The sequence below is a fragment of the Drosophila serrata genome, unplaced genomic scaffold, assembly GCF_035046125.1.
Source record: "Drosophila serrata isolate PLE 108 unplaced genomic scaffold, ASM3504612v1 contig_382, whole genome shotgun sequence".
Classification (NCBI taxonomy): Eukaryota; Metazoa; Arthropoda; class Insecta; order Diptera; family Drosophilidae; genus Drosophila; species Drosophila serrata.
The window spans coordinates 10,156,614-10,177,416 of record NW_028257280.1 but is presented as its reverse complement, the minus strand read 5'-3'; the positions used below and the strand labels follow the sequence as shown (position 1 = coordinate 10,177,416).

At 40.6% G+C, this 20,803-nt stretch overlaps 6 protein-coding genes across 8 annotated transcripts; 1 reads left to right on the top strand and 5 right to left on the bottom strand.

Annotated features, from left to right (window-relative positions):
* Window positions 1–95: 95 nt before the first annotated feature.
* Window positions 96–3,166, bottom strand: vrs (versager). The gene is made up of 2 exons (XM_086840140.1): window positions 2,701–3,166; window positions 96–2,604 (listed from the first exon to the last, which is right to left on the bottom strand). Exons 1-2 carry the CDS (start codon window positions 2,980–2,982, stop codon window positions 322–324), a joined length of 2,565 nt encoding a protein of 854 aa, XP_086696266.1. The 5' UTR covers window positions 2,983–3,166; the 3' UTR covers window positions 96–321.
* A 306-nt stretch (window positions 3,167–3,472) lies between these two features.
* Desat1 (Desaturase 1) lies at window positions 3,473–10,833 on the bottom strand. 2 transcript variants are annotated; one of them, XM_020962311.2, is made up of 4 exons: window positions 9,856–10,833; window positions 5,916–6,232; window positions 4,287–4,809; window positions 3,473–4,220 (listed from the first exon to the last, which is right to left on the bottom strand). In XM_020962311.2, the coding sequence occupies exons 2-4, from the start codon at window positions 6,220–6,222 to the stop codon at window positions 3,902–3,904; spliced, it is 1,149 nt and encodes a 382-aa protein (XP_020817970.1). In that variant the 5' UTR covers window positions 6,223–6,232; window positions 9,856–10,833; the 3' UTR covers window positions 3,473–3,901. The 2 variants fall into 2 exon arrangements, with proteins under 2 accessions (XP_020817970.1, XP_020817973.1); XM_020962314.2 differs by lacking the exon at window positions 9,856–10,833 and adding an exon at window positions 7,051–7,561.
* Aos1 (SUMO1 activating enzyme subunit 1) lies at window positions 6,743–19,380 on the top strand. The gene is made up of 4 exons (XM_020958976.2): window positions 6,743–6,759; window positions 18,067–18,261; window positions 18,332–18,760; window positions 18,856–19,380. Exons 2-4 carry the CDS (start codon window positions 18,155–18,157, stop codon window positions 19,331–19,333), a joined length of 1,014 nt encoding a protein of 337 aa, XP_020814635.2. The 5' UTR covers window positions 6,743–6,759; window positions 18,067–18,154; the 3' UTR covers window positions 19,334–19,380.
* Desat2 (Desaturase 2) lies at window positions 12,736–14,950 on the bottom strand. 2 transcript variants are annotated; one of them, XM_020962316.2, is made up of 5 exons: window positions 14,754–14,950; window positions 13,945–14,172; window positions 13,548–13,884; window positions 13,285–13,470; window positions 12,736–13,222 (listed from the first exon to the last, which is right to left on the bottom strand). In XM_020962316.2, the coding sequence occupies exons 2-5, from the start codon at window positions 14,165–14,167 to the stop codon at window positions 12,904–12,906; spliced, it is 1,065 nt and encodes a 354-aa protein (XP_020817975.2). In that variant the 5' UTR covers window positions 14,168–14,172; window positions 14,754–14,950; the 3' UTR covers window positions 12,736–12,903. The 2 variants fall into 2 exon arrangements, with proteins under 2 accessions (XP_020817975.2, XP_020817974.2); XM_020962315.2 differs by having other exon boundaries at window positions 13,945–14,201; window positions 14,754–14,867.
* On the bottom strand, window positions 16,296–17,885 carry Srlp (Spliceosome-ribosome linker protein). The gene is made up of 4 exons (XM_020961653.2): window positions 17,746–17,885; window positions 17,583–17,685; window positions 16,738–17,526; window positions 16,296–16,686 (listed from the first exon to the last, which is right to left on the bottom strand). The coding sequence occupies exons 2-4, from the start codon at window positions 17,680–17,682 to the stop codon at window positions 16,439–16,441; spliced, it is 1,137 nt and encodes a 378-aa protein (XP_020817312.2). The 5' UTR covers window positions 17,683–17,685; window positions 17,746–17,885; the 3' UTR covers window positions 16,296–16,438.
* Window positions 19,370–20,530, bottom strand: Prosalpha2 (proteasome alpha2 subunit). The gene is made up of 5 exons (XM_020958987.2): window positions 20,410–20,530; window positions 20,237–20,313; window positions 19,923–20,178; window positions 19,709–19,864; window positions 19,370–19,647 (listed from the first exon to the last, which is right to left on the bottom strand). The coding sequence occupies exons 1-5, from the start codon at window positions 20,448–20,450 to the stop codon at window positions 19,473–19,475; spliced, it is 705 nt and encodes a 234-aa protein (XP_020814646.1). The 5' UTR covers window positions 20,451–20,530; the 3' UTR covers window positions 19,370–19,472.
* Between the last annotated feature and the right edge of the window lie 273 nt (window positions 20,531–20,803).

The following is a 20,803-nucleotide window of genomic DNA, read 5'->3' as shown; positions in this document are numbered from 1 at the left end:
ACGTAAAATGCATAACAAATCCGCTATCATTAAAACAATCGGTAACTGAAAACAAGCTGTCCCCAACATTTCCTATTAGATTTTCAGTCTGTGGCTACAGTATTAAATAGGAAATTTTATTTGCTTATTTATTTCAACAATAATCATGTACACAAGGGAGCCACAATTCGTTGGACTTTGTTGAAAGAATACTGAATACTGCAAGCTGTCTATCGATATATCGAAAGCAAAGTTAGGTTTCGATTGCTATTAATCAATTTTAAATTTAAATACAACGGAAATTTTCTTTTACATGCTGCTTATACGGGTTCTATGATGTTTTTATGCTTTGGATGACCATGTGTCATCAGTATCAGAGTTAGCTTCTTGACGAAATAAAGTTGGAGGTCCATTTGACATAGATTTCAGCCGTTGATGAAAGCGTAGAGCTGCTTGTGAGAAGGAAACATCTGCATCTTGCGAATGCGCCCTTAAACCTATTTCGCATTCTCTATGGGAATCAGTCATCAGAGGTAACTGAAGGGCATTTTCGGCATTGAAATCTGTAAAACCAGGAGCCAGGAGAGAAGATTGCTCTGCTCGGACGTCGGTAGACAATTGCATCTTTTCAGCGTCTTCGGTTCCAACATTGGCGAATTCCGGAGTAACACCAGCTTGGAAGCAAGTTTCTAATCCTCCAAGGTAAGATGTGTCATCAGTATCGGAGTTAGCTTCTTGACGAAATAAAGTTGGAGGTCCATTTGACATAGATTTCAGCCGTTGATGAAAGCGTAGAGCTGCTTGTGAGAAGGAAACATCTGCATCTTGCGAATGCGCCCTTAAACCCATTTCGCATTCTCTATGGGAATCAGTCATCAGAGGTAACTGAAGGGCATTTTCGGCATTGAAATCTGTAAAACCAGGAGCCAGGAGAGAAGATTGATCTGCTCGGACGTCGGTAGACAATTGCATCTTTTCAGCGTCTTCGGTTCCAACATTGGCGAATTCCGGAGTAACACCAGCTTGGAAGCAAGTTTCTAATCCTCCAAGGTAAGATGTGTCATCAGTATCGGAGTTAGGTTCTTGACGAAATAAAGTTGGAGGCCCATTTGACATAGATTTCAGCCGTTGATGAAAGCGTAGAGCTGCTTGTGAGATGGAAACATCTGCATCTTGCGAATGCGCCCTTAAACCCATTTCGCATTCTCTATGGGAATCAGTCATCAGAGGTAACTGAAGCGCATTTTCGGCATTGAAATCTGTAAAATCAGGTGCCAGGAGAGAAGATTGATCTGCTCGGACGTTGGTAGACAATTGCATCTTTTCAGCGTCTTCGGTTCCAGCATTGGCGTATTCCGGAGTTACACCAGCTTGGAAGCAATTTTCTACTCCTTCAAGGTAAGATAGCGTTCCATGTGGCATCGGATCATCCATAATTTCGCTTGAATCATATTGTATTTTCTCGAAAAACGTTTCTGCGTTCACCAGAGGCGAATGGAAAGGACCGTTACTGGGTTCTATCAAAGATGTATTTCCGACACTGGCAGCCGTTTCAAAGATGCCTTCAATATGCCTGATATTTAGATCTATATGACTAGTCAAACAGAAAAATGGTTCTCCAATGTTGGTAGGTATGTTAGCTTCTCGACGGAATAAAGGTAAAGACCCATTTAATATTGATCGTAATCTTGATTCATGAAAGCGATGTGCTGCTTGTGAGAAGGAAACGATCGAATTTGGCCCGAAACCCATTCCATATGATATATGAACATTATGGATTTCCTGGGAGGAAATATTTTCTGAAGCCATCACAAGTGACTGGGCGGTGTAAGGTTTGCCACAGTATTCTGTAGATGCATTTTCGACATAAGGTTCTGCTCCAAACACTCCACTAGATGTTTTGAAATCTATAGTTATAGGAACCAAGGAGGAAGTTGCCTCTGACATTGGCTCATCTAAAGGCAATTCACTTGCTTTCATACATGAAATATTTTGCGATTCATCAGCACATTGTTTTTCCTGGGAGGGAGGTTCTGATGTCACCTGAGCCGCATGGAAGGGATCACCACTGGGCTCTATTGATTTTGGCTCATCTATTGACGCTCCATGAAAAAAAGTTTTTGAGACTTTGCCAAAGATTTCAAAAGAGGAGTCAGCTTGAATTAATTGCACACGATTCAGTCTATAGGAGCCAAGTCGCTCTGACAACACTCCCATGTTGCTTAAATTTTTGAGCGAATATTCAATGAATGTTTCTATGTCTTTCAGAGGACTAAGGTTCTTCATAGTCCACTTCACCTCCATTTTAATCTTGTCAAGGGGGATAAATTTGTACTTTTCACTGTGAGTCAAATATCTCACAGCCTTGAAGACATGTCTATTTACCTTTTTTGGTACGATAAAATTGTCTATATTCAAACCTGGCGCATCGCATATGATTGAATTACTGTTTCCGGAGGATATCTTAGACCTGACAGTTAAATTCAAAAGGTTTTTCCTTTTCAACAATGCTCTAGGCATTACACCCGGCTTCGTCTTGACCAAGGGCCTTTGGTAGGCGCGAAGCATTTTTCGCACTCTGGTTATTTCGTTTGCAGTTAAAGAGTCTATAGTTCGCTTAGGAGCCTGAAAAGATACGAGAAAAGGCAAAATTTTACAAATCAAAAAAAAAAAAACCACATAAAATGAAAAAGCTGTTTTCTTAACCAGCTACTATCCTACCATGTTTTTCTTGGTTTTTGGGGAACGGAGTCCCTGAAACGCGACGGTTATTGCGTACATCGAAGATCCGCAGCGCGTTAAAATCCCAAGCTCTGTCTGCTTCCTCAATGAATCTTGAACAACGTCGTCCAAATTATTGATAGGCTTGGTATAGCGTAAGGACCGCTTAACTTGATCCTGTATAGCCTCAATATGTACATAATGGCTTCTTGACGTTTGCAGGAAATCGATGGCCTTCATAACATGCCTATTAACTTTTTTTGGTGTCTTAACTGTTGCCATTGTTTGGAAAAATACAGAAATCTACAATTCTATAGCCAAAACCAATGAGGACTTGAGAGTTTCCGGAGAAATCTATATATCTATCTATATCTACCTGTTGAATATAAACTTTTTGGAAAAATATGAAAGTATTATAGTTTCCTTATCGTTCGGGTGTGTTTGAGATTGTGATAAAATATACAATAAGGCATTGACAAAGCGTATCAGGTTGTGGAAAGGCCGACTGGGATCTGTTACCCAGAGGCGACTTCGCTTTTTATTTGATAACGTTCAAAGAAATATCATGTGTATAGATGTGATAGTGCCGTGTTGTGTTACAAATTATAACATAGATCGTTAATAGTTTATTTTATAATATATATATATATATATATATATATATATATATTAGTAGTTTCTTGATTATTCATTGTTTTTGGCTTACTCTAGATACTAAAATCTTTCATTTGCAGGTATGTATTCTTCTTTGTAATGGAAACTTCCCCGTTCATTTTGCTTATATAGATTTTAATTTTAATTACTGAAAATTTCTCATTGATTCCAAAAAGTGACATCGAGATAACAGTGAATGAAAAGCTCCAATTTGCGTCTATTGTACATCGATTTACAGGTTGTTAGCAATTGTATGCATTTTAAATACAAAGTTAGTTGCGTCTCGCTTAAAAAGCAATTCCAGAGCGAAACAAAAACATTTCCAGAGCTGGCTTAACACAGACGGTATAAAGTTTTTGAGATACAACAAACAGTTATCCATTAACGTTTTATCTTAGAATTAATTAAATGGGTTGCTTCACTGCTTTAGGAAATTGTTTTCGCGGACAATGTGCAAAATGGAAAATTATGTTTCATTGTTTTATTTGGATTTGATTGATTTTCTGCTAAAACCCTCCCATAACTAGGCCCTCAACTCTGCCAGCGCCTATTCGCTCTTTTTGTGTGTAATCAAAGCATCTTCGATCTCCTCCTTCGGCTGATCCGCATCGCCCCATCCCCATGTGGCGTGGGTGCCGTCGCCAGTGCGCTTCACACGCTTCTGGATAATGTCAGAGGACACGGTCTTCAAGTCATAAGCCCAGCCGATCTTAGCAAAGAAGTCAATGAAGGCGGTGGTGAAGTTTAGCGAGTACTGACCAAGCTCGGCCGTCTTGTAGTCCCAGGGGAAGACGTGATGATAGTTATGCCATCCCTCGCCGAAGGCCAGAATAGCCACCGAGATGTTCTCCGAAGGGTTGATGAACCTGCAAGGCGTTTAACATTATGTTAGTGGCCACTCAAAGCGTTAACATAAAGTTTTGGATACTCACTTGTCATAGGGGCGACCGCCGAACTTGTGGGCAGCACTGTTCACCAGCCAGGTTACGTTCAGGATGAAACACCAGCGGAACATGGTAGCCACGAACCAGGCATTGACGAAGGACTCGCCCCAAAAGTACATGGGCACGATGGTAGGTGCAATAAAGCAGGCAATGGGCATCAGCAGCATGTAGTACTTCTTCTGGAACATCAGGATGGGATCGGCACGAAGATCAGATAGATCGACTCCCTTGCCCTTGGCCTTCACTTCGGGATGCTTCTTGCACAGCAGCCAGCCGATGTGCGAGAAGAAGAAGCCACGGGTAGCATTATGCGGATCGGCATCAGTTTCCGAGTACTTGTGATGGACGCGATGATCACGAGCCCAATGGTAAGCGGCATCCTGGAAGGCGATCGTGTTGAAAATGACCAGCAGCAGACGCAGTGGCCACTTGGCCTTGTACGAGCGATGGGCCCAGAGTCGATGGGCACCGGCAGTAATGCCCAATCCGGACATCACATACAGGATGTAAGCTAAAGAAATAAAATGTGAAAATATGATTAATGTGATTAACTGAAAATTACAAAATATATATAAACTTTTCCGGGAAACTTCAGTAAGTAATACTAGTTTTTAATTAAATAAATACGAATTTTTCTATTCAAAGAGCAATACACTTTAATGAGAGTTTAAACTAACAAGTGCGCAGAATTGAGATTAATTAAAAACCCACCAACCTTTGCATCGTAACGGGTGTCATTGAACGGGACAAAGACTACACCGCAAATAGTACTATAGGCGAATGACTAAGAAATCAAGTCCACAGTGCGGTTGGTGGAAATGTAATGAACGACTTTTGTCGCTCTATAAGACCTCCTATAATTTCTTTCTTTATTCTACAATACTACATTCCTAGGCATTTTCGCTAAACTATATACTTTTAGAATATTATAAGTTTTTTCTGAATATCAGACATTTTGTTCGCAAGATATTTGAGCTATTGACAATTGAAAATATCAGCACGTATCTGTAATTGCGCTTTGGCAAAGGCCGAGCATTCTGCGCTATGTTATGTCTGGAGGTCTATAAATGGGACTTTGGGAAGGTTATCAGTTATGAATTATTAGATAACCCCAGATTGGCACGCGACAGGAAGATGACACTGGTTGCCAAGGCTTTCTTTATGCACACTATACATACATATTTGCTTAGCTCATTTATTTATAAAGCTAATATGAGAAGAGGATATTTTCTGATAGTATGCTTCTAAAAAATCTTTATTTATTTCGATTGTCAGTTTCTAGCTTTAGGTTCAATTGGAATAAATTTGTTCTACCAAAGGGATTTAGTTGAGTAATTTGTTTTTATAGTCTTGACCTGTTTGTACCAGGCGGCACTCTAAGTACTAACAATAAAAATGTTCTCAACTCGAGCCGAGTGACTCTACGCTTAGCTTAACTTGGGCTATGAAATTAGCTTAAAAGTACAACGGATTCTCCTATTTTTTAAATATGCCTTATAATATAAACTCGGTGTTTAGGAGACCTATTAATAAGTAAAGCCGTAAAATACAAAATAGACATAAAATATTTAAATGTACAGCTACAGATGAATGGTTCTGAAGAACCTTTGGACTCACCGAAGGCAATGGTCTGCCACTTGGCCGAAGCAACCATAAGGTAGGCGCCGTAAAGAGCCGCAAGATGTAGGTATCCGAAAGCGATGATGTTGCGCCAGACCAGCTTAAGGCGACGCTTCTCCGCCTTCTTCAGCGTGGTAATATCCTTTTCGAGCCCGCCATCGGTGGTTTCCACATCGCACTCGAAGAGCACTCCCGTGGAGTCCTGCTGCAACTTGTTGGGCGGCGAATCGGCAGCGGCATTAGCCGCAGCAGCGATCAGCGAGTCCGTAATGGACTGGGCACCGGCTTGGGCGTTGGGCGGCATCTTGAATCAACTGCAAGACAGAAACAAAAACACTAGTAAGTTACTGGCATAAAGAAATAAACAAAAAAGCAATTAGTTTGCCTGCCAACTCGGTGAATTGGGCAATTAGCCAAGCCAGATGAACTTGACACGCTTTCCGAGGTGGTGACTTCAACTGCTCTATATGGTTAGAGGTGTCGTCTCTTAATGAATTCGGTACCCTTTAAGCATTCCTGTCTAATTTGCTTCGAATGTTTTGAAGGAAAGGGTTTGCTTTTGCTGTCAAAGTTATTAGCACTTTGATTCGTTTGCAGGTTATTACAAGTACAAGAACATTCTAGACCGATAATTAACCAAATTAAATTCGAATTAACCGTTCTATAATAAATTAATCTAGCTTATCGAGCTTGAGCAGCATTTCTACTGTTGCATTATTTAATGTTTAACCGCCGGGTGTCGCTTAAAAAAATCAATACAACGCCCAGTACGGACGCGTCCTTGTCATAGGACTCGCGGCGGCATAAATAATGAAAAAGCCGGTGTGGGAAAAAGCGCCAGGTGTGTGTATGTATGCAGATGTTTTTTCATATATATGTAAATATTATGTCATGCTTGTGGGTCACTGGGAACCTTGGCTCAAGGTTAAAAACCAAAGCTAATGCGCTTAATCTTCAAATGGAAAATTTCCCTTTCAATCATATTCGGCATTCTTTGTTATATACACACACACACACACACACTCTAAAATGCACATGGAAATTAACAAGAATTGCAAACTATGTAAAAGCACTTGTCCGCGTTTGATAAATTCCAATAAAGGCGACACACATACAAACACATTAATTGTACCTGGTTTACACCCCAGAAATGTGTTTAATTTGCTTCCAACAAAGCCGCTTTGGTTAACTTAAGTTTGAAAACTGCTGATGTGTTTGGAAATTTCGCACGAAGAAGAATAGCGGCAGTTGCGAAAAAGCTCATGTTTTGCTCTCTATAGCTCTCGCTGGAGCTTTTGACTATTGGAGAGCGGTGAGGTGTTGCCTCCGCTGGTGTACGTTCCAATCGGAGATTAGATTTTTAGGCTAGTTGGGCGAGATACTACGATGCGAATTCGTTCAATGCTAAGGTCAGGGTTAGACACCTCGGCCAGTCTAGACTAGTGGAGACTTTGGCCCAATCTAATCGCCAATCTAACAGCCCTTAGCTCTCCGTCGCGTGATGGCGGCGTGGCTTTATCTATCGCTACCTAACAACGCGATCCAATCACATGTTAATCACCTGCCAATTGCGGTTTTATCAAACGAACGGCCATTACACTAGGCAAACAGGCGGGCGGGTACTTCGACCCTAGATGGAAGCCTAACATAGCCATGGGACACGTGAACCTCTGTGGTCAAGCGAGAGCTTAAAAAATCATACGATGCTGAGTGAAATAGTCAGCGAAAAAGCGATTAGAACAGAGAAAGAGAGAGATGGTGACGACGGGCAGTAGCGCAAGCAAAAGGGTATCTTAAGGTTAGAAGTCCAATTCTTTTTTTAAGGGATTAAATTTTATAGTTTCTTTCAAAGATAAGTGGTTTAAATAATTTAAATTAATTTAATTTATAAGATATCTAAATCTGATAAAATGGCCACGAATAAATACATATCATATCATTGCATATCGTGAAAAATGTCGAAGTATTCATGTTTACAATTAATGGCTAGAGTTGGGTTGCAAAATGTTTGTTTAAAACTATATATTTCAAAGGTCCCAGTGTGAAATTGTAGACCCCGCCCCTGATAATGAAGTATGAATAACCAGAATCTTGTCTATATAAAAATACACACCAACGCCACTCACATATGTACATACATATGTACATTTTTAATGCAAGACCAGCAGATCACAAGCGAAAGCTTTTGGACATGGCGAAAGCAACAACCAGGAAGAGCAAGAGAGAGCAAGAGAGGGCCAAAGCTAAATGGCCCCCAGCATGTCAACCAAACAGCTGATTTTATTCGTTCCAAGAGGGTGCCAAAATCGAAAAATGAATAACCGGCAAAACAAACACAAAAAAAAACCTAATGGAAACACATGGAGATAAGACGCAAACAGCACACATTTATCACAATTTTGCATTGAACTTGAAATTAGTTGTCGCCACATTGTTGCGTCTTGACTGATTTTATAAGAACGGATAACGTGGGAGCTTATATCCGAAAGCGAGGGAAAGAAAGCAGAGAGCGATTTGGGGGCGAGAAAGGGAGAGAGAATAGTTCTCCAATTGTTATTGTTGGGAATCGTTATCACGCTCTTTAAGCGTGATGGTCTTTATACACTTTGCAAAAATGAGACCAAAGAAGCGATTTGGGCACGGACTAGGAATTTTTATGTTCTACTTATCTATGTACATTTACCTATTTAAATATATTAAAGTGAGTACTAAATTACTGTCTTGCCTTTGGATGTCGACAATCGAAGACTTTTACATTTTCTAAGGTGATTAATAGCCTTCACTACTAAATATAGTTCGTCGACATGCACCTTAAGAAACGCAATTTGAAATGTAAATATTCACATATCTGTATTCCATACGTAATGGCTGTCAAAGTTGATTTACAAAATGCAGATTAACAGAAAATTAATTCGTTTCAAGAAATATAATGAAAGAAGAAGGAACTAGGAGAAGTCAGTTCAAAAGTGCAAAATGCTATTCAAGTATTTGTGTTAAATTTGATTTTAATTTTGGGTGAGATATTGGTGGGACGAATTAAAGATATTATAAATGGGGGTAAATGGGGTGCTCCTTAAAGAGAGGTCTATAAACTAAAAAACTGCTCATATAAATATGTAGGGCATTGTAATTTCAGTCAGAAGCGTGTAAGGAAGGAGTCATTTTCGGCCCTATAAATTCTATATATTCTTGATTAGCCTTAACAGCCGAGTCAATCTAGCCTTGTTCGAAGAAAAAAATATAATAAATAAAAAATTATCAAATTTTAATTTTTTAAAATGTTAAATTCAGAATTCGGTTTTTTCACCTCATGAAAAGTAATACGGAAAAGCTTTGCGAAATAAAATGAGTAGTTATTATTGAGTGTGTTAAACAATGAATTATCCAAAAAAATTATATAATTATCGATTCAAAGAATGCGAATATTTTAAGCTTAGTTTTGATCGGTGTTCGATTTAATCGTATAATTCAATTACAAACTGCAAGGCATTCCAAAGTTTATTTCCTTTCTTTTTATTATTAAAAGTAAAGTTGTTGGCAAACAGTTAGGTTTTTGGGACCTTTAAAACCTACTCAATGTACGGTGAAACCCAAAGCCCCCTTTACGAGGGTATTCACTTAACCTTCTGATTAATGCGGTGACCGCTCAAGCAAAACCTTGACAACCGAAGAGCGAACGCTTCATAAACCGAAGCTGAGATCTAGAGGTTTTTTAAAATGAAATTTTGATTTGCCGAGAAGTGAGCGGGAAAACTGTTTATACTGAGTGAAAAACTCTTGCAGAATTGCATAAAGTGACGTTTTTGCTTTCACACTTGAGGTTTTACGTAAACACTGGTCATAGCTACCAAATCCTGTTGCAGTGTCTGCTCAACAAGTGGCTAAAAGGCGACAGCTTATGCGCAGTCAGTCTAGCTGGGAAAACCAACCCACCAACCTGTTTGATTCTCCAAATAAAGAGACGCCAATCAGCTTCTTAGACTTGCACTTTTCTTCGGAATAAACCCGAAAACGTTTTTTTTAGTAACACGGTTTATGTGGAGGAGTGCCAAGAGCACGTCCGTACGCTAGAGGAACTCGTTGTGAACTAACAAAACTTTCGCATACTTGCCAAAACGAAAACAAATCGATTAAGACGGTGCGGGCCGGCGGCGTCAGAGCTTTTTCCCGTCGTCGTGTGCATTTTCGTGGCAATATTTCCCGAGCTGCCCAGATTAGCCGCATGCACGTAGCCCAATCTGCCAATCTACGGTTCCAATCTCTAATGTCAATTGAAAACATCTGCGCAGGCATCATCGCGTAATGACAAGCGCTTAACTTCAGATTCAATTACATGCGGAATAAGCCGGTACATTTTTGTAAACATTGCGATTTTCAGAACGTAAGAAAGGGGGGCTAGACGAAACATGTAGATAGCTGGAAAGTTTAGCCTTCGGACTTTGGAACACAGCTGTGGGTTAGGTCTGTTTTAAGCAAATCTAATCGATGTATTTTGGTTTTCCGGCTCGGCTTCCTCTGATAATGGGTTAGCCACAAATTCACCTGGCCTCCTCATAATCTGTTTTTAGTCAAATTTACGGTTCTCGGACTTTGGCCGGTCGAAACCAGTTAGCGAGATCAACGCACACTGCTTTGGGCCAACATCTTTACAAATTCCATTAAAGACAAACACAAGACTGATTTGCATAGTTTCTATGATTTTGAATTGCAGAAGGTAAGGTTAAAGATGGACGCACGAGTTTTTTATAGCCAAATCCATGCTCTTTGAATCAACATCAATGCTCGATTTAAGTTTTCGCGATGTACTACGTTACTATAACCTTAAGTAAAAGTAGCACATTCTTCGCTATTAGTTTGTGAGTTTAAATTTGAGGCAGTGATTATGGTTTAAGTTATTGAGAAGCAATCACACCACACAAAAATGTTTTTTTTTTTTTTCAGAATAGTATCTCTCAAGAAATCATCCCATTAATGTACCTAACACCGTGGTATTGCATATATGTACCCATTAATGTATGTATATAAATATGAATATGTTCTCCATAGTGCGCAGTTGAAAGATGAGCCATACGTTCTATTAAATTAATCATCTGAACTGTTCGCAATCTCTTAGGCATCACCTCACGTTGTATTCCTCTGGACGTCAATTGAAAAAGAGTACAACGTTGCAATTCATTGAGAGAGAATGCGGAAAGGTTACCAGTCCGACGGAGCGAGACTTTGAATACTCTTTGTTAATCGCATTCAAAACGGTGATTAATTATGGCCGAACTTGGAAGAGCGTATAAAACTTGTCCGGTAGTAGGAAAAGAGATCATGGTTGCCATGATTAAAACATATTATCTATAGTTTAATTGCAATACTCTTCACATATCATCAAAGACTACATTTGTTTCACTTTTAAACCAGCCACTGTTCTAAAATTTAAAGGGTATTAAAATAATCAGAAATGATCTAAGGCGTGATGCCTGTGCCGAATGCCATTGAAAGGGTTAAACCTTTATGGATCTGGTGTTGCGTTGCATGTGCTGTGACGTCACCGAGGCGTGCGCTCCCTAAGGTTACATGTAAACAGCTTTCGGTACATTGCACTGTTCTTATGGAATAATAAACTATTAAATAAATTTCCATTTGCCTGCTAATCGCCAATATTTCTAATCACTTCCACGACACAAAGCAGCAATAAAAAGACGCCGGTCCGCACAGACAGAGTCGCGATAACGCTAATGCCAATAATTGCTTACAATACTTTAGAGCGTTTGTTGTTATCTCGATTATACGTATTCTACTGGGAAAAACTTACCCAAATGTTTCTTAAATGCTTAAAATTAGTAGCAAAATTTCTCCAGGAAAAGAACTTCTTTCTATTTTTTTTAGAGATGACTAAATATTCTAATGATGTGTATGAAAATTATCGAATGTGTGTTTTATGTTGTTTTATCGATATCTTCTTCTTCTTCAAGTATCGGGTCAGGGTGAGTTTGACATTCAAATGAATTTTCCGTTTAAAACCTCGTAATCTTATACGGATTATATTTGTTATATTACAAATGTATAAGCCACCTTAAACCCAAAATGCAATCGACACAAAAGGGTTTGAAACCCCTATCCTATAATTTCAACTTAAATTCGACCAAAAAATCTGAGAAAACAATGACGCAAGAAACCAAACTTGACCTGGATCAGGATTTAGTGACTCTGGTAGGGGTCCCAGCTCCTGGAAGTATTCATGATAAGCACAAAGGCACAAGAATCCGGACATAACGCGTGCATAGCCCTCCACTCCTGGATCATTGCCTGGACACTGCGATGCCGCTACACATCAGTCCAAGAAGGCCCTTGACTCTTGTTCTGCTGAAGTCGGGATCTGTTAAGGCGACGTCATCCTACATATATTAACTGTCAGGAACAAACGCCAAAACAAGTCCCAGACGTTGCCTATGCCGAAACTTTCCAACGGACTAGCCGATTATTCTTATCATGACCGACCTGCTAAACCCTCGGACCTGGACGTGATCAAATAGAAGACTGGAATTCAACAAATCAATATCATTTATATAACGCAGAGAGAATGGACTTTATCACAAACTATTAATATTTCGACACTCAAATTGCAGACGTCTTTTTTAAATTATCTTTTCCCGGTAAGGATTACTAGGAAAAAGGACCACTTGTTGGGCACGATGACGTGTTAATTCCTTATCGCGATGTAAACACTATATTAACACAATTATAGACTAAACGATCTATTGTCTATTTGATAAGGCCTAACTGAAGAGAATTCTACTTAAGTACCCAAATAATTGCAATATAAAAGTTTACATATTATTATAAGTTTATATTTATATACTCTTTTCCCAAACGATCAATGGAAATGTAATGTAAAATAAGGAGAACGACATTTACACTAATAACAAGAACAAATTTTTTAGCATACCAGAAATTTGCACCTTATCTGAATACGATTGAGATGCCCCCTTAGCCATCAGTCTTTTTTCTTATCAACAAATAGAACGTCTTTGGCATCCTCGGCGGAGAGGTCCTTGTCGCCCCATCCCCACAGCTCATGGGTCCCGTCGCCAGTACGCTGAACCCGCCTCTTAATAATATCCGGAGAAACCGATTTAAGATCGTAGGCCCAGCCAATCTTGGCGAATAAGTCGATGAATGCAGTGGTCAGGTTTAGGGAATAGTTTCCCCACTCGCCCGTCTTATAATCCCAGGGGAACACGTGATGATAGTTGTGCCAGCCTTCGCCAAAAGTCATGGCCGCAACGCCAATATTTTCTGAGGGATTCATTGACCTGTGGGAGAAGAAATCCATTGAAGAATGACACCTAGCAGATGAGTATGCATCTGCTCCTACCTGTCGTACGGCTTTCCACCGTATTTGTGAGCCGCACTGTTCACCAGCCAGGTCATGTTTAGCTGGAAGCACCAACGGAACATGGTGGCCACGAACCAAGCACACGTCATCGATTCATCCCAGCACATCTTAGGAATAACTGTGGGTAGGATAAAGCAGGCCAACGGCATCAAGACATAGTAGTGCCTAATAATTTGAGGAATTTGCAGTAAAGAATTATTTTATTGAATCATAAATTGCGGTAGACTTTTAAATATACGTACTTGCGTTGGAACATCAAAATGCGATCGGCTCGCAGGTCGGACAGGTCCAGGCCCTTGCCCTTCTCCTTTACATCCGGATGCTTCTTGCACAGCAGCCAGCCGACGTGTGAGAAAAAGAAGCCTCGACTCGCATTATGCGGATCAGCATCCGTCTCCGAGAACTTGTGGTGCACCCGATGGTCGCGGGCCCAGTGGTAAGCGGCATCCTGGAAGGCCACCGTGTTGAAGACGATTAGGATCAGGCGCAGAGGCCACTTGGCCTTGTACGAGCGATGGGCCCACAGTCGATGGGCACCTCCCGTAATTCCCAGCATGCCGCAACAGTAAAGGACGGCAGCTGGCAGAACAGAAGGTTAAAAAGGACACGTCTCCATCATGGAGCAAGGGGGAAACTAACCGAAGAATGTTGTGGCAAGCTTTGCTTGTGTGAATATTAAGTACAATCCGTATAGGGCTGCCAGATGGACATAGGCAAAAAGTAATATATTTCGCCAGACCCAAGGCAACTTTCGATCCTCAGCCCGCTTAAATTGTGTAGTATCAATGGCCAGTCCTCCATCGATTGTCTCCACATCGGCCTCGAAGAGTACTCCTGTCTGCTTTGATGATCCGTCGTCCATGTTCTCTTTGAAATAGGGAGGCATAGGACAGACACTATTGAATGCACATTTGTGACTAAATGATTTATTGTCATAAACGAATTTATATATTTTGCAGATAATCTCAAGTATGGTACCACCTCACAGAGATACCTATTTTAAGAGTACTTAATTCCGGCTGCAATCCAACACTACTATCTATTGGGTACTTTAAAAACAAAACGACTGCACACGAGGGTGTCGGGGTCAGAAAAGCCAACAAGAGTGCTGCTAAGTAAATTAATTTGTAAATAATTGTGTAAAACCAAATTGAAATACGAACTAAGCGTACAATTTTCTAAATAAGTTTTTGTATTTTAGCTTATTTATCATTTCTCTTTACTGTACAATTTTAATTTAATAATAATACTTTTTTTTTGCATAGAAACTTTATAATAAAATGACCTTATTATTTAAGATATTTCATTATTTTAGATTAGGACAACACAAAGTCCTTTTGATATAAGTATACATTTTCATATTTAAAAAAAAAAAATTAAATAAAAAGGTATTGAATGTTACCAACACTTCTTCCTTAGGTGAAAATGTAACATCAATAGTCACTCACTTTTTTAAGTTAATTAAATATTCTGTAGATAAAACCCTGCGCGGAGCAATCTCATTCGGTTTTGGCGTCCGCTGACACCAGTTGCTGGAATAGAACTGTTTTAAGGTGAAACAAATGTACAATATTAAAAGGAAAAGTTTAAGCGATTTAATTTTTTGCGACGCTGTATATTGTTTGTGTTACATTTCCTGGTCAATGCTAGTTTAATCAAAAAACCAGAGTCTATAATGCAACGTACTGCACATTCATTAGGGTTAACCCTAGAAGGTCTCCTTTTTTACGACTCTATTTGAAAATAAATAAAAAAAAAAACTAATAATAGTTTTAGAAATATTTCAAATAATGGCAGCATAAGTTTAATAGTTGTAAAATTTATTTATTGTTTAGTTATATGCGTATTATCTTTATTCCTATCATTGACGAGGGCAATATAAATTTAAAAAATAAAAACTTAAAATTAATAAAATGGATCCACCACGATAAGGTTATCGTATATATTCATAATCTAAAAATCTGGCAAAATTTTTATTTGTCTATTTTTATTTTAAATACAGATTTATTAACATAATAAAAACTAGCATTGAAAAGCTCTCCGATTAAAATTTAATGCATTTTTGGCTTCTTTATCATATTTGAAAAACTTTGATTTACACACAAAATCAGCGTGTAGAAATTAATGTCTCTAAAATATATATACATATATTTCATTTTTTTTAACAACCACTTTCAGTAAAATATGAGATTAAAGCTTTTTTACATTAAAAAGATATGATGGGCCATTCAAGTGAGTACCTATAAAAAATATTTGAAATGGATCAAAGTTCGAATGACGTGTTGTGAGTGTACTTTATGGGTCGGACCCAGTCTAGACATATAAAATGAATCACTTTAATAACTGAAAGTATAAGTCAGATTGGTCAACACCGCAAATCTGATAACAAAAATGAATAATGTAAATTAGAAAACTTAATGTACACAAATTAGTATTTTCAAATTAATATATACAAATTAGACTATTTATACCAGAACCAATAAAACATATTACTATTATACCAAATTATAGGTTCTTCGCATACAACTTCAATGTTTATTAATCCAAAGTATGCTAATATTATTAATTTTTTTAACCGAAATCTGAAGACCATTATTTTACACAAGAAGCAAATGCCAATTATCCAAATATCAATCAAATTATAAAGTTAAGTTTTGTTGCTATGTTTGTTGAGGGCCTGTAATTTGATTGAATCATATCAAGTAAGTGTTTTCATTTTTAATCATTGATTATTCGTCATCATCAATAAAATGTATATTTTTAGCAGTGCAAATAATTCGAATCATTTTAAAAAATTCAAAGTTGGATTCAAAGTTCAATGCAGTGTCATACCATGACCTACCGGACTTTGTAATCAAGGGAAACAGAGGGAAAAGTAAGAACACTACGGAATAGGCAAGTCACTTTAAAAAGACAAAAACTTCGTTCTATTTAATAACGGGATGTAAAAGGCTTTTGTGTGAGTATCTATAAAAGAATAACAAGTCAGATTTTTAGCACAGAAGTACAGTTATGTATTTGAATAAGTTAACAGGTCGAATGGCTCAGTTTGAAACTGCTAAGTGAGGGTGTTATGTACAAAGTTTAAGTGTATGATTTGGAACAGTTAATTTTTTTTCATATTAGATCGCAACTATTTCTCCGTTGGCTTGTCTGTAGGATCTTTACTATCTGCGCTATCCACGGTCTTTTCTTCGGACTTCTTTGACTTCTTCTGGGCCTTTTCTGCCTGCTTCTGTTTCTCGGCCTCGGCCAACGCAGCCTCCTGCTCTTGCTTAAGTTTTTCCTTCTGGGCAGCGGCCTCTGCCACTTCCTCATCATCCCAATCGGCCATCGAACGATCCCGCTTGAGCCACGAGTGTGTTGTATCTGGCTTGAAGGCTGCAAGGAAATCATTAGAAATTAAAGGATAGAAGGATCAAAACAACCCACTCTGATTGAACCACTTGATGCCGTTCTGCATGTCCTCGATGATTTCCCGCGAAGTATACATCACCTCGTTCTGCACGGCCTGGTGGAAAGTGGACGTCTCAAAGGCGCTCGAATAGACCGAGTTGCGATCGTGGATAAGGGCTCTTTGCGGGAACTTGGCCAGGCACGTGGCCAGCTCGAGGGCATTGCCCAGCGCTGTGCCCGTGGGCACTATACGGTTCACCAGCCCAATGTCGTGGGCCTCCTGGGAGCCCACCGGTCGTCCGGTGAGTATAAGATCCAAGGCACGGGACAGACCAATCATGGCCGGCAGGCGAATAGTGCCTCCATCCAGCATCGGTACGCCAAAGCGGCGATTGAAGAACCCCAGGACAGCGGACTCCTCCATAACACGCAGGTCACACATCAGGGCCAACTCCAGGCCGTTCGCGATGCAGTATCCGTTTATGCCGCATACGACCGGCTTTTTGATCTGGCGACGCGTGGGCCCTACTGAGCCCTCCGGCCGCATGAGAATGTCGACACTGATCTCCTCCTTCTCGTCGTTGCTCATCTCCAAGATATCAAAGCCAGAGCAGAAAGACCCGCCAACGCCGTACAGCACGGCCACCGGCGAAGTGTCGTCCGCTTCGAAGTTGGAGAAGGCGTCACAAAGCTGCGAGGCTGTGAGCGAATCGATGGCATTGCGCTGCTGCGGCCGGTTAATCCCGATCAGCGTGATATTCTTGTCCTTCTCCACCAGGATGTTCTTTGGCGGTCCCGATTCCGCCTCCGCCTGGGGCTCGGCGTCTTAAAAATTCAAATTACTTATTAACATTATGTCACTGGGGTTTGCCATGAGTTACCTTTACGCAGAGCATTTGTCGCGGAGAATGTGCGGCGTGCTGTTAAACGAGCCTGCTGTCCCACCTGCTGGCCCAGCAGTAAGCCAAATTTACGCAACATGTTCTGCGGCGGCAATAAAAACAATAATCGCAATTAAAGTGGTAAAAAAGCGGCAATGTTTACCGGAAAAGAAGTTGTTCGTCAAGCTAAGTTAACAAAAACAAGCCAATGGGAATGGCGTTCAGGGTTGCCGCCCTATAGTTGGGTGGCATACATATTAATCTAGCTTTTACCCGCCAAATCTAACTAACTTAAAGTCTAGCAATTTAAAGTGTTATAAATAAGTTATTCCAGGTTTATCTGCTTCCAAATTGCTATTTTTATAATTATCGATATTAATTAAATATTGTCAATAATAGCAATGTTTGATATTTATTTTAAGCCGTTTTGGTTGGCAAAAGATGGTAATACTAATTTCGATAATTATCGTGGTATTTTCATAAGGCGTTAGTGTTTTCTTTTGGCGTCTCCGCGAATTTTTGCCAAGTTTTTCTAACTGCTGATAAAATTAATTAAATAAACTGCATTAGTTATGGGCATGGAAGTGGATACGAAGGAGTCTGTGGTGGAGCTCACCGAGGCGGAGAACGAGCTCTACGACAGACAGATCCGACTCTGGGGCCTGGAATCGCAGAAGCGGTGAGTAAGGAGCCGGCTTTTTGCAAATGCTGTGTTAATAATGGCGGAAATTTACTTTATGTGCTTTTAGTCTGCGCACATCGAAGATCCTCATCGCTGGACTGAGTGGCCTGGGTGCCGAGATAACTAAGAACATCATTCTCTCCGGAGTTAACTCCGTAAAGCTACTGGATGACTCGCTGGTCACTGAGGCCGACTTTTGTTCGCAGTTCCTAGCAGCACGTGAATCTCTGGGCAGCAATCGTGCCGAAGCCTCCTTGGCACGTGCGCGTGCTCTTAATCCAATGGTTGACATCTCCACTGACACACAGCCGCTGAAGGAGAAGGCCGCCGACTTCTTTGGTCAATTTGACGTGGTCGTGGTAAATGGAGCCTCCAACGAGGAGTTGTTGCGCATCGACACCATTTGCCGGGAGTTGAGTGTTAAGTTCATTGCGACTGATGTCTGGGGTACCTTCGGCTTCTATTTTGCTAGTCTGCAGAAACATAACTACGTCGAGTATGTATGATTTTAGTATTCTAAACATGTTTTAGTTTTAAGCCACTGCAATTCGTTCGATTTAGAGACTAAATTGACTTTTCTCATCGCCACAGGGATGTAGTCAAGTACAAGAAAGTAGAAAATTCCGAAAAGAAGACCAAGTTTGAGACTTTCTCGATTCCTACGCAGCGAGAAGTGGACTACCCCGGATACGCGGCCTGGCTAGATTTCGACATCACAGCACCAAGTTATCAGCGTAAACTGAAACGCAATGGACCAGCCATTATCCTATTGAGTGTACTGCAGAAGTTCCGCGCGATCCATCAGCGTGATCCCAGCTACAAGAGCAGGGAGGCTGACTTGAAACTGCTTGGCGGAATACGCGATGAAATTTTGCCAAACTCGGGTCTGACCGACGAAGCTCTGGGCATCATTTTTGCACAGATCTCTCCAGCGGTGGCTGTGGTCGGCGGCGTTGTGTCCCAAGAGGTCATCAAGGTGGTCACTAAAATGGAAGCACCTCACCGTAACCTGTTCCTGTTCGACCCTGTGACCTGCGCCGGATACGTAGAGACTTTCGAAGCCAAGTAACTTAGAAACCCAATAATAAATGTGCACTTCCACTCATTCACTTCAAATAACACCACAGTTGACAATTTTATTTGTTTTTAATGTCCCGTACTTATCAAAAAAGCTTTGCTTGGGTCTCTTTGAGCGGGGTGCTAAAGGCTTAGGGGATGTTGGCCAAATAGTCTTTGATCGAGGCCGGGTCCAGACGCTGGAAACCGTTCTGATCGCAGATTCCAATTTCAATATTATCGGCAGTCATTTTACCCTCGAAGCCCTCCTTCAGGGTCAGGATGGCGGTGTGGACAGCATCCTCCAGCTCCAGTTCTTCGCTGTAACTGCACGGCAAACGAATTTTTAATATTGAAAGATAAAATTACGTACTAGTTGGGTACTCACCGCTTCTCCAGGAAAGTTTTGCCGTTAACCGCATTCTTTCCCATAGCAGTGGCTTTCCAAGCGAAGTAAGCACCCGATGGATCCGATTGGTACAGATACGGACGATCGTTGTCCCATCCGCAGATCAGCAAGGAAACGCCGAAGGGACGAACGCCACTGGAAAAGCGAGGGTATTTTCAGGATAAGCACAATATGGATAATGGCGTCATCTTACCCGGACTGGGTGTACTCTTGCATAAGGGTGGCCACGCGCTGAACCAGCTGCGACACCGGAATCGGCTCCTTGTAGGTGAGGTAATATGACTGGGCGATCTTGCGGGCCTGCTTCACCAGCAGACGATAATCCGGACCCATTCCCGAGTAGACCATGCCGATGTGCTTGTTGATCATCTCGACGCGGTGGACACTGTGCTCCTCATACAGCGGCGACTTGTGCTTGTTCTCGGTGGCAATGACGACGCCGTTTGATGCTACATTGAAATGTGAGTTACTTATTGCGCCCATCAAGTGAATCAAACAGGTTCTCACCCATAATGCCCACGGAGGGCGCTCCGCCAGACACCGCCGCCAAGGCATACTCCAATTGGACGAGCTTGCCCGAAGGACTGCAGAAGTGTCAAAAATTGTGTTTATTGCCCAGTCATGGTGAAGTACCGGTCGGAATATGGAGCATTCCTAAATGGTTCTTGGGGCGCACTTACCTGAACGTGGTCAGGGAAAAGCTGTAGCGTTCAGTAGCCATCTTTTCCGGTCCTGAGCAACGGTAATGTTATTTGTAGAATAAAAAAGCCGACTTAATATGCACAGAAACAAAAATGACACAGCAAATGGGTGACAGAGTGACCAGGTGCGGAGCTAACAAGAAGGTGTATTATTTAAAAAAAATACTAAAATATAAGTTGGGTCAAACTACCAAGGCTGCCACTTCCGCCTTTTCCCGTCAAATCTAGCTTTTTTTAAGATTTGCAGAATTCTGCATTTTATTTAAAAGGTATTTGGCTTTTCCCTCTTATTATTAAGTTTCAAGCATTGCGAAAAAAAAATGTACTAGTTTTTATATAAATAAATACCATCTGCGTGCAAGAGTGTCACAAA

Bases quoted from the DNA above. Each gene is read 5' to 3' on its own strand.
- Aos1 (XM_020958976.2), top strand. From the start codon at position 18,155: ATGGGCATGGAAGTGGATACGAAGGAGTCTGTGGTGGAGCTCACCGAG. The intron at 18,262-18,331 runs GTGAGTAAGGAG...ATGTGCTTTTAG, and splicing joins GGCCTGGAATCGCAGAAGCG to TCTGCGCACATCGAAGATCC. The intron at 18,761-18,855 runs GTATGTATGATT...TCATCGCCACAG, and splicing joins CAGAAACATAACTACGTCGA to GGATGTAGTCAAGTACAAGA.
- Desat2 (XM_020962315.2), bottom strand. From the start codon at position 14,191: ATGCCTCCCTATTTCAAAGAGAACATGGACGACGGATCATCAAAGCAG. The intron at 13,885-13,944 runs GTTAGTTTCCCC...CTGTTCTGCCAG, and splicing joins GCTTGCCACAACATTCTTCG to CTGCCGTCCTTTACTGTTGC. The intron at 13,471-13,547 runs GTACGTATATTT...TCAAATTATTAG, and splicing joins ATTTTGATGTTCCAACGCAA to GCACTACTATGTCTTGATGC.
- Desat1 (XM_020962311.2), bottom strand. From the start codon at position 6,222: ATGCCGCCCAACGCCCAAGCCGGTGCCCAGTCCATTACGGACTCGCTG. The intron at 4,810-5,915 runs GTGAGTCCAAAG...TTATTTCTTTAG, and splicing joins GTGGCAGACCATTGCCTTCG to CTTACATCCTGTATGTGATG. The intron at 4,221-4,286 runs GTGAGTATCCAA...AACGCCTTGCAG, and splicing joins GGCGGTCGCCCCTATGACAA to GTTCATCAACCCTTCGGAGA.
- vrs (XM_086840140.1), bottom strand. From the start codon at position 2,982: ATGGCAACAGTTAAGACACCAAAAAAAGTTAATAGGCATGTTATGAAG. The intron at 2,605-2,700 runs GTAGGATAGTAG...GTATCTTTTCAG, and splicing joins CAAAAACCAAGAAAAACATG to GCTCCTAAGCGAACTATAGA.
- Srlp (XM_020961653.2), bottom strand. From the start codon at position 17,682: ATGTTGCGTAAATTTGGCTTACTGCTGGGCCAGCAGGTGGGACAGCAG. The intron at 17,527-17,582 runs GTAACTCATGGC...TGAATTTTTAAG, and splicing joins GACAAATGCTCTGCGTAAAG to ACGCCGAGCCCCAGGCGGAG. The intron at 16,687-16,737 runs GTGGGTTGTTTT...ATTTCCTTGCAG, and splicing joins CATCAAGTGGTTCAATCAGA to CCTTCAAGCCAGATACAACA.
- Prosalpha2 (XM_020958987.2), bottom strand. From the start codon at position 20,450: ATGGCTACTGAACGCTACAGCTTTTCCCTGACCACGTTCAG. The intron at 20,314-20,409 runs GTAAGTGCGCCC...ACACTTCTGCAG, and splicing joins TTTTCCCTGACCACGTTCAG to TCCTTCGGGCAAGCTCGTCC. The intron at 20,179-20,236 runs GTGAGAACCTGT...ATTTCAATGTAG, and splicing joins GCCCTCCGTGGGCATTATGG to CATCAAACGGCGTCGTCATT.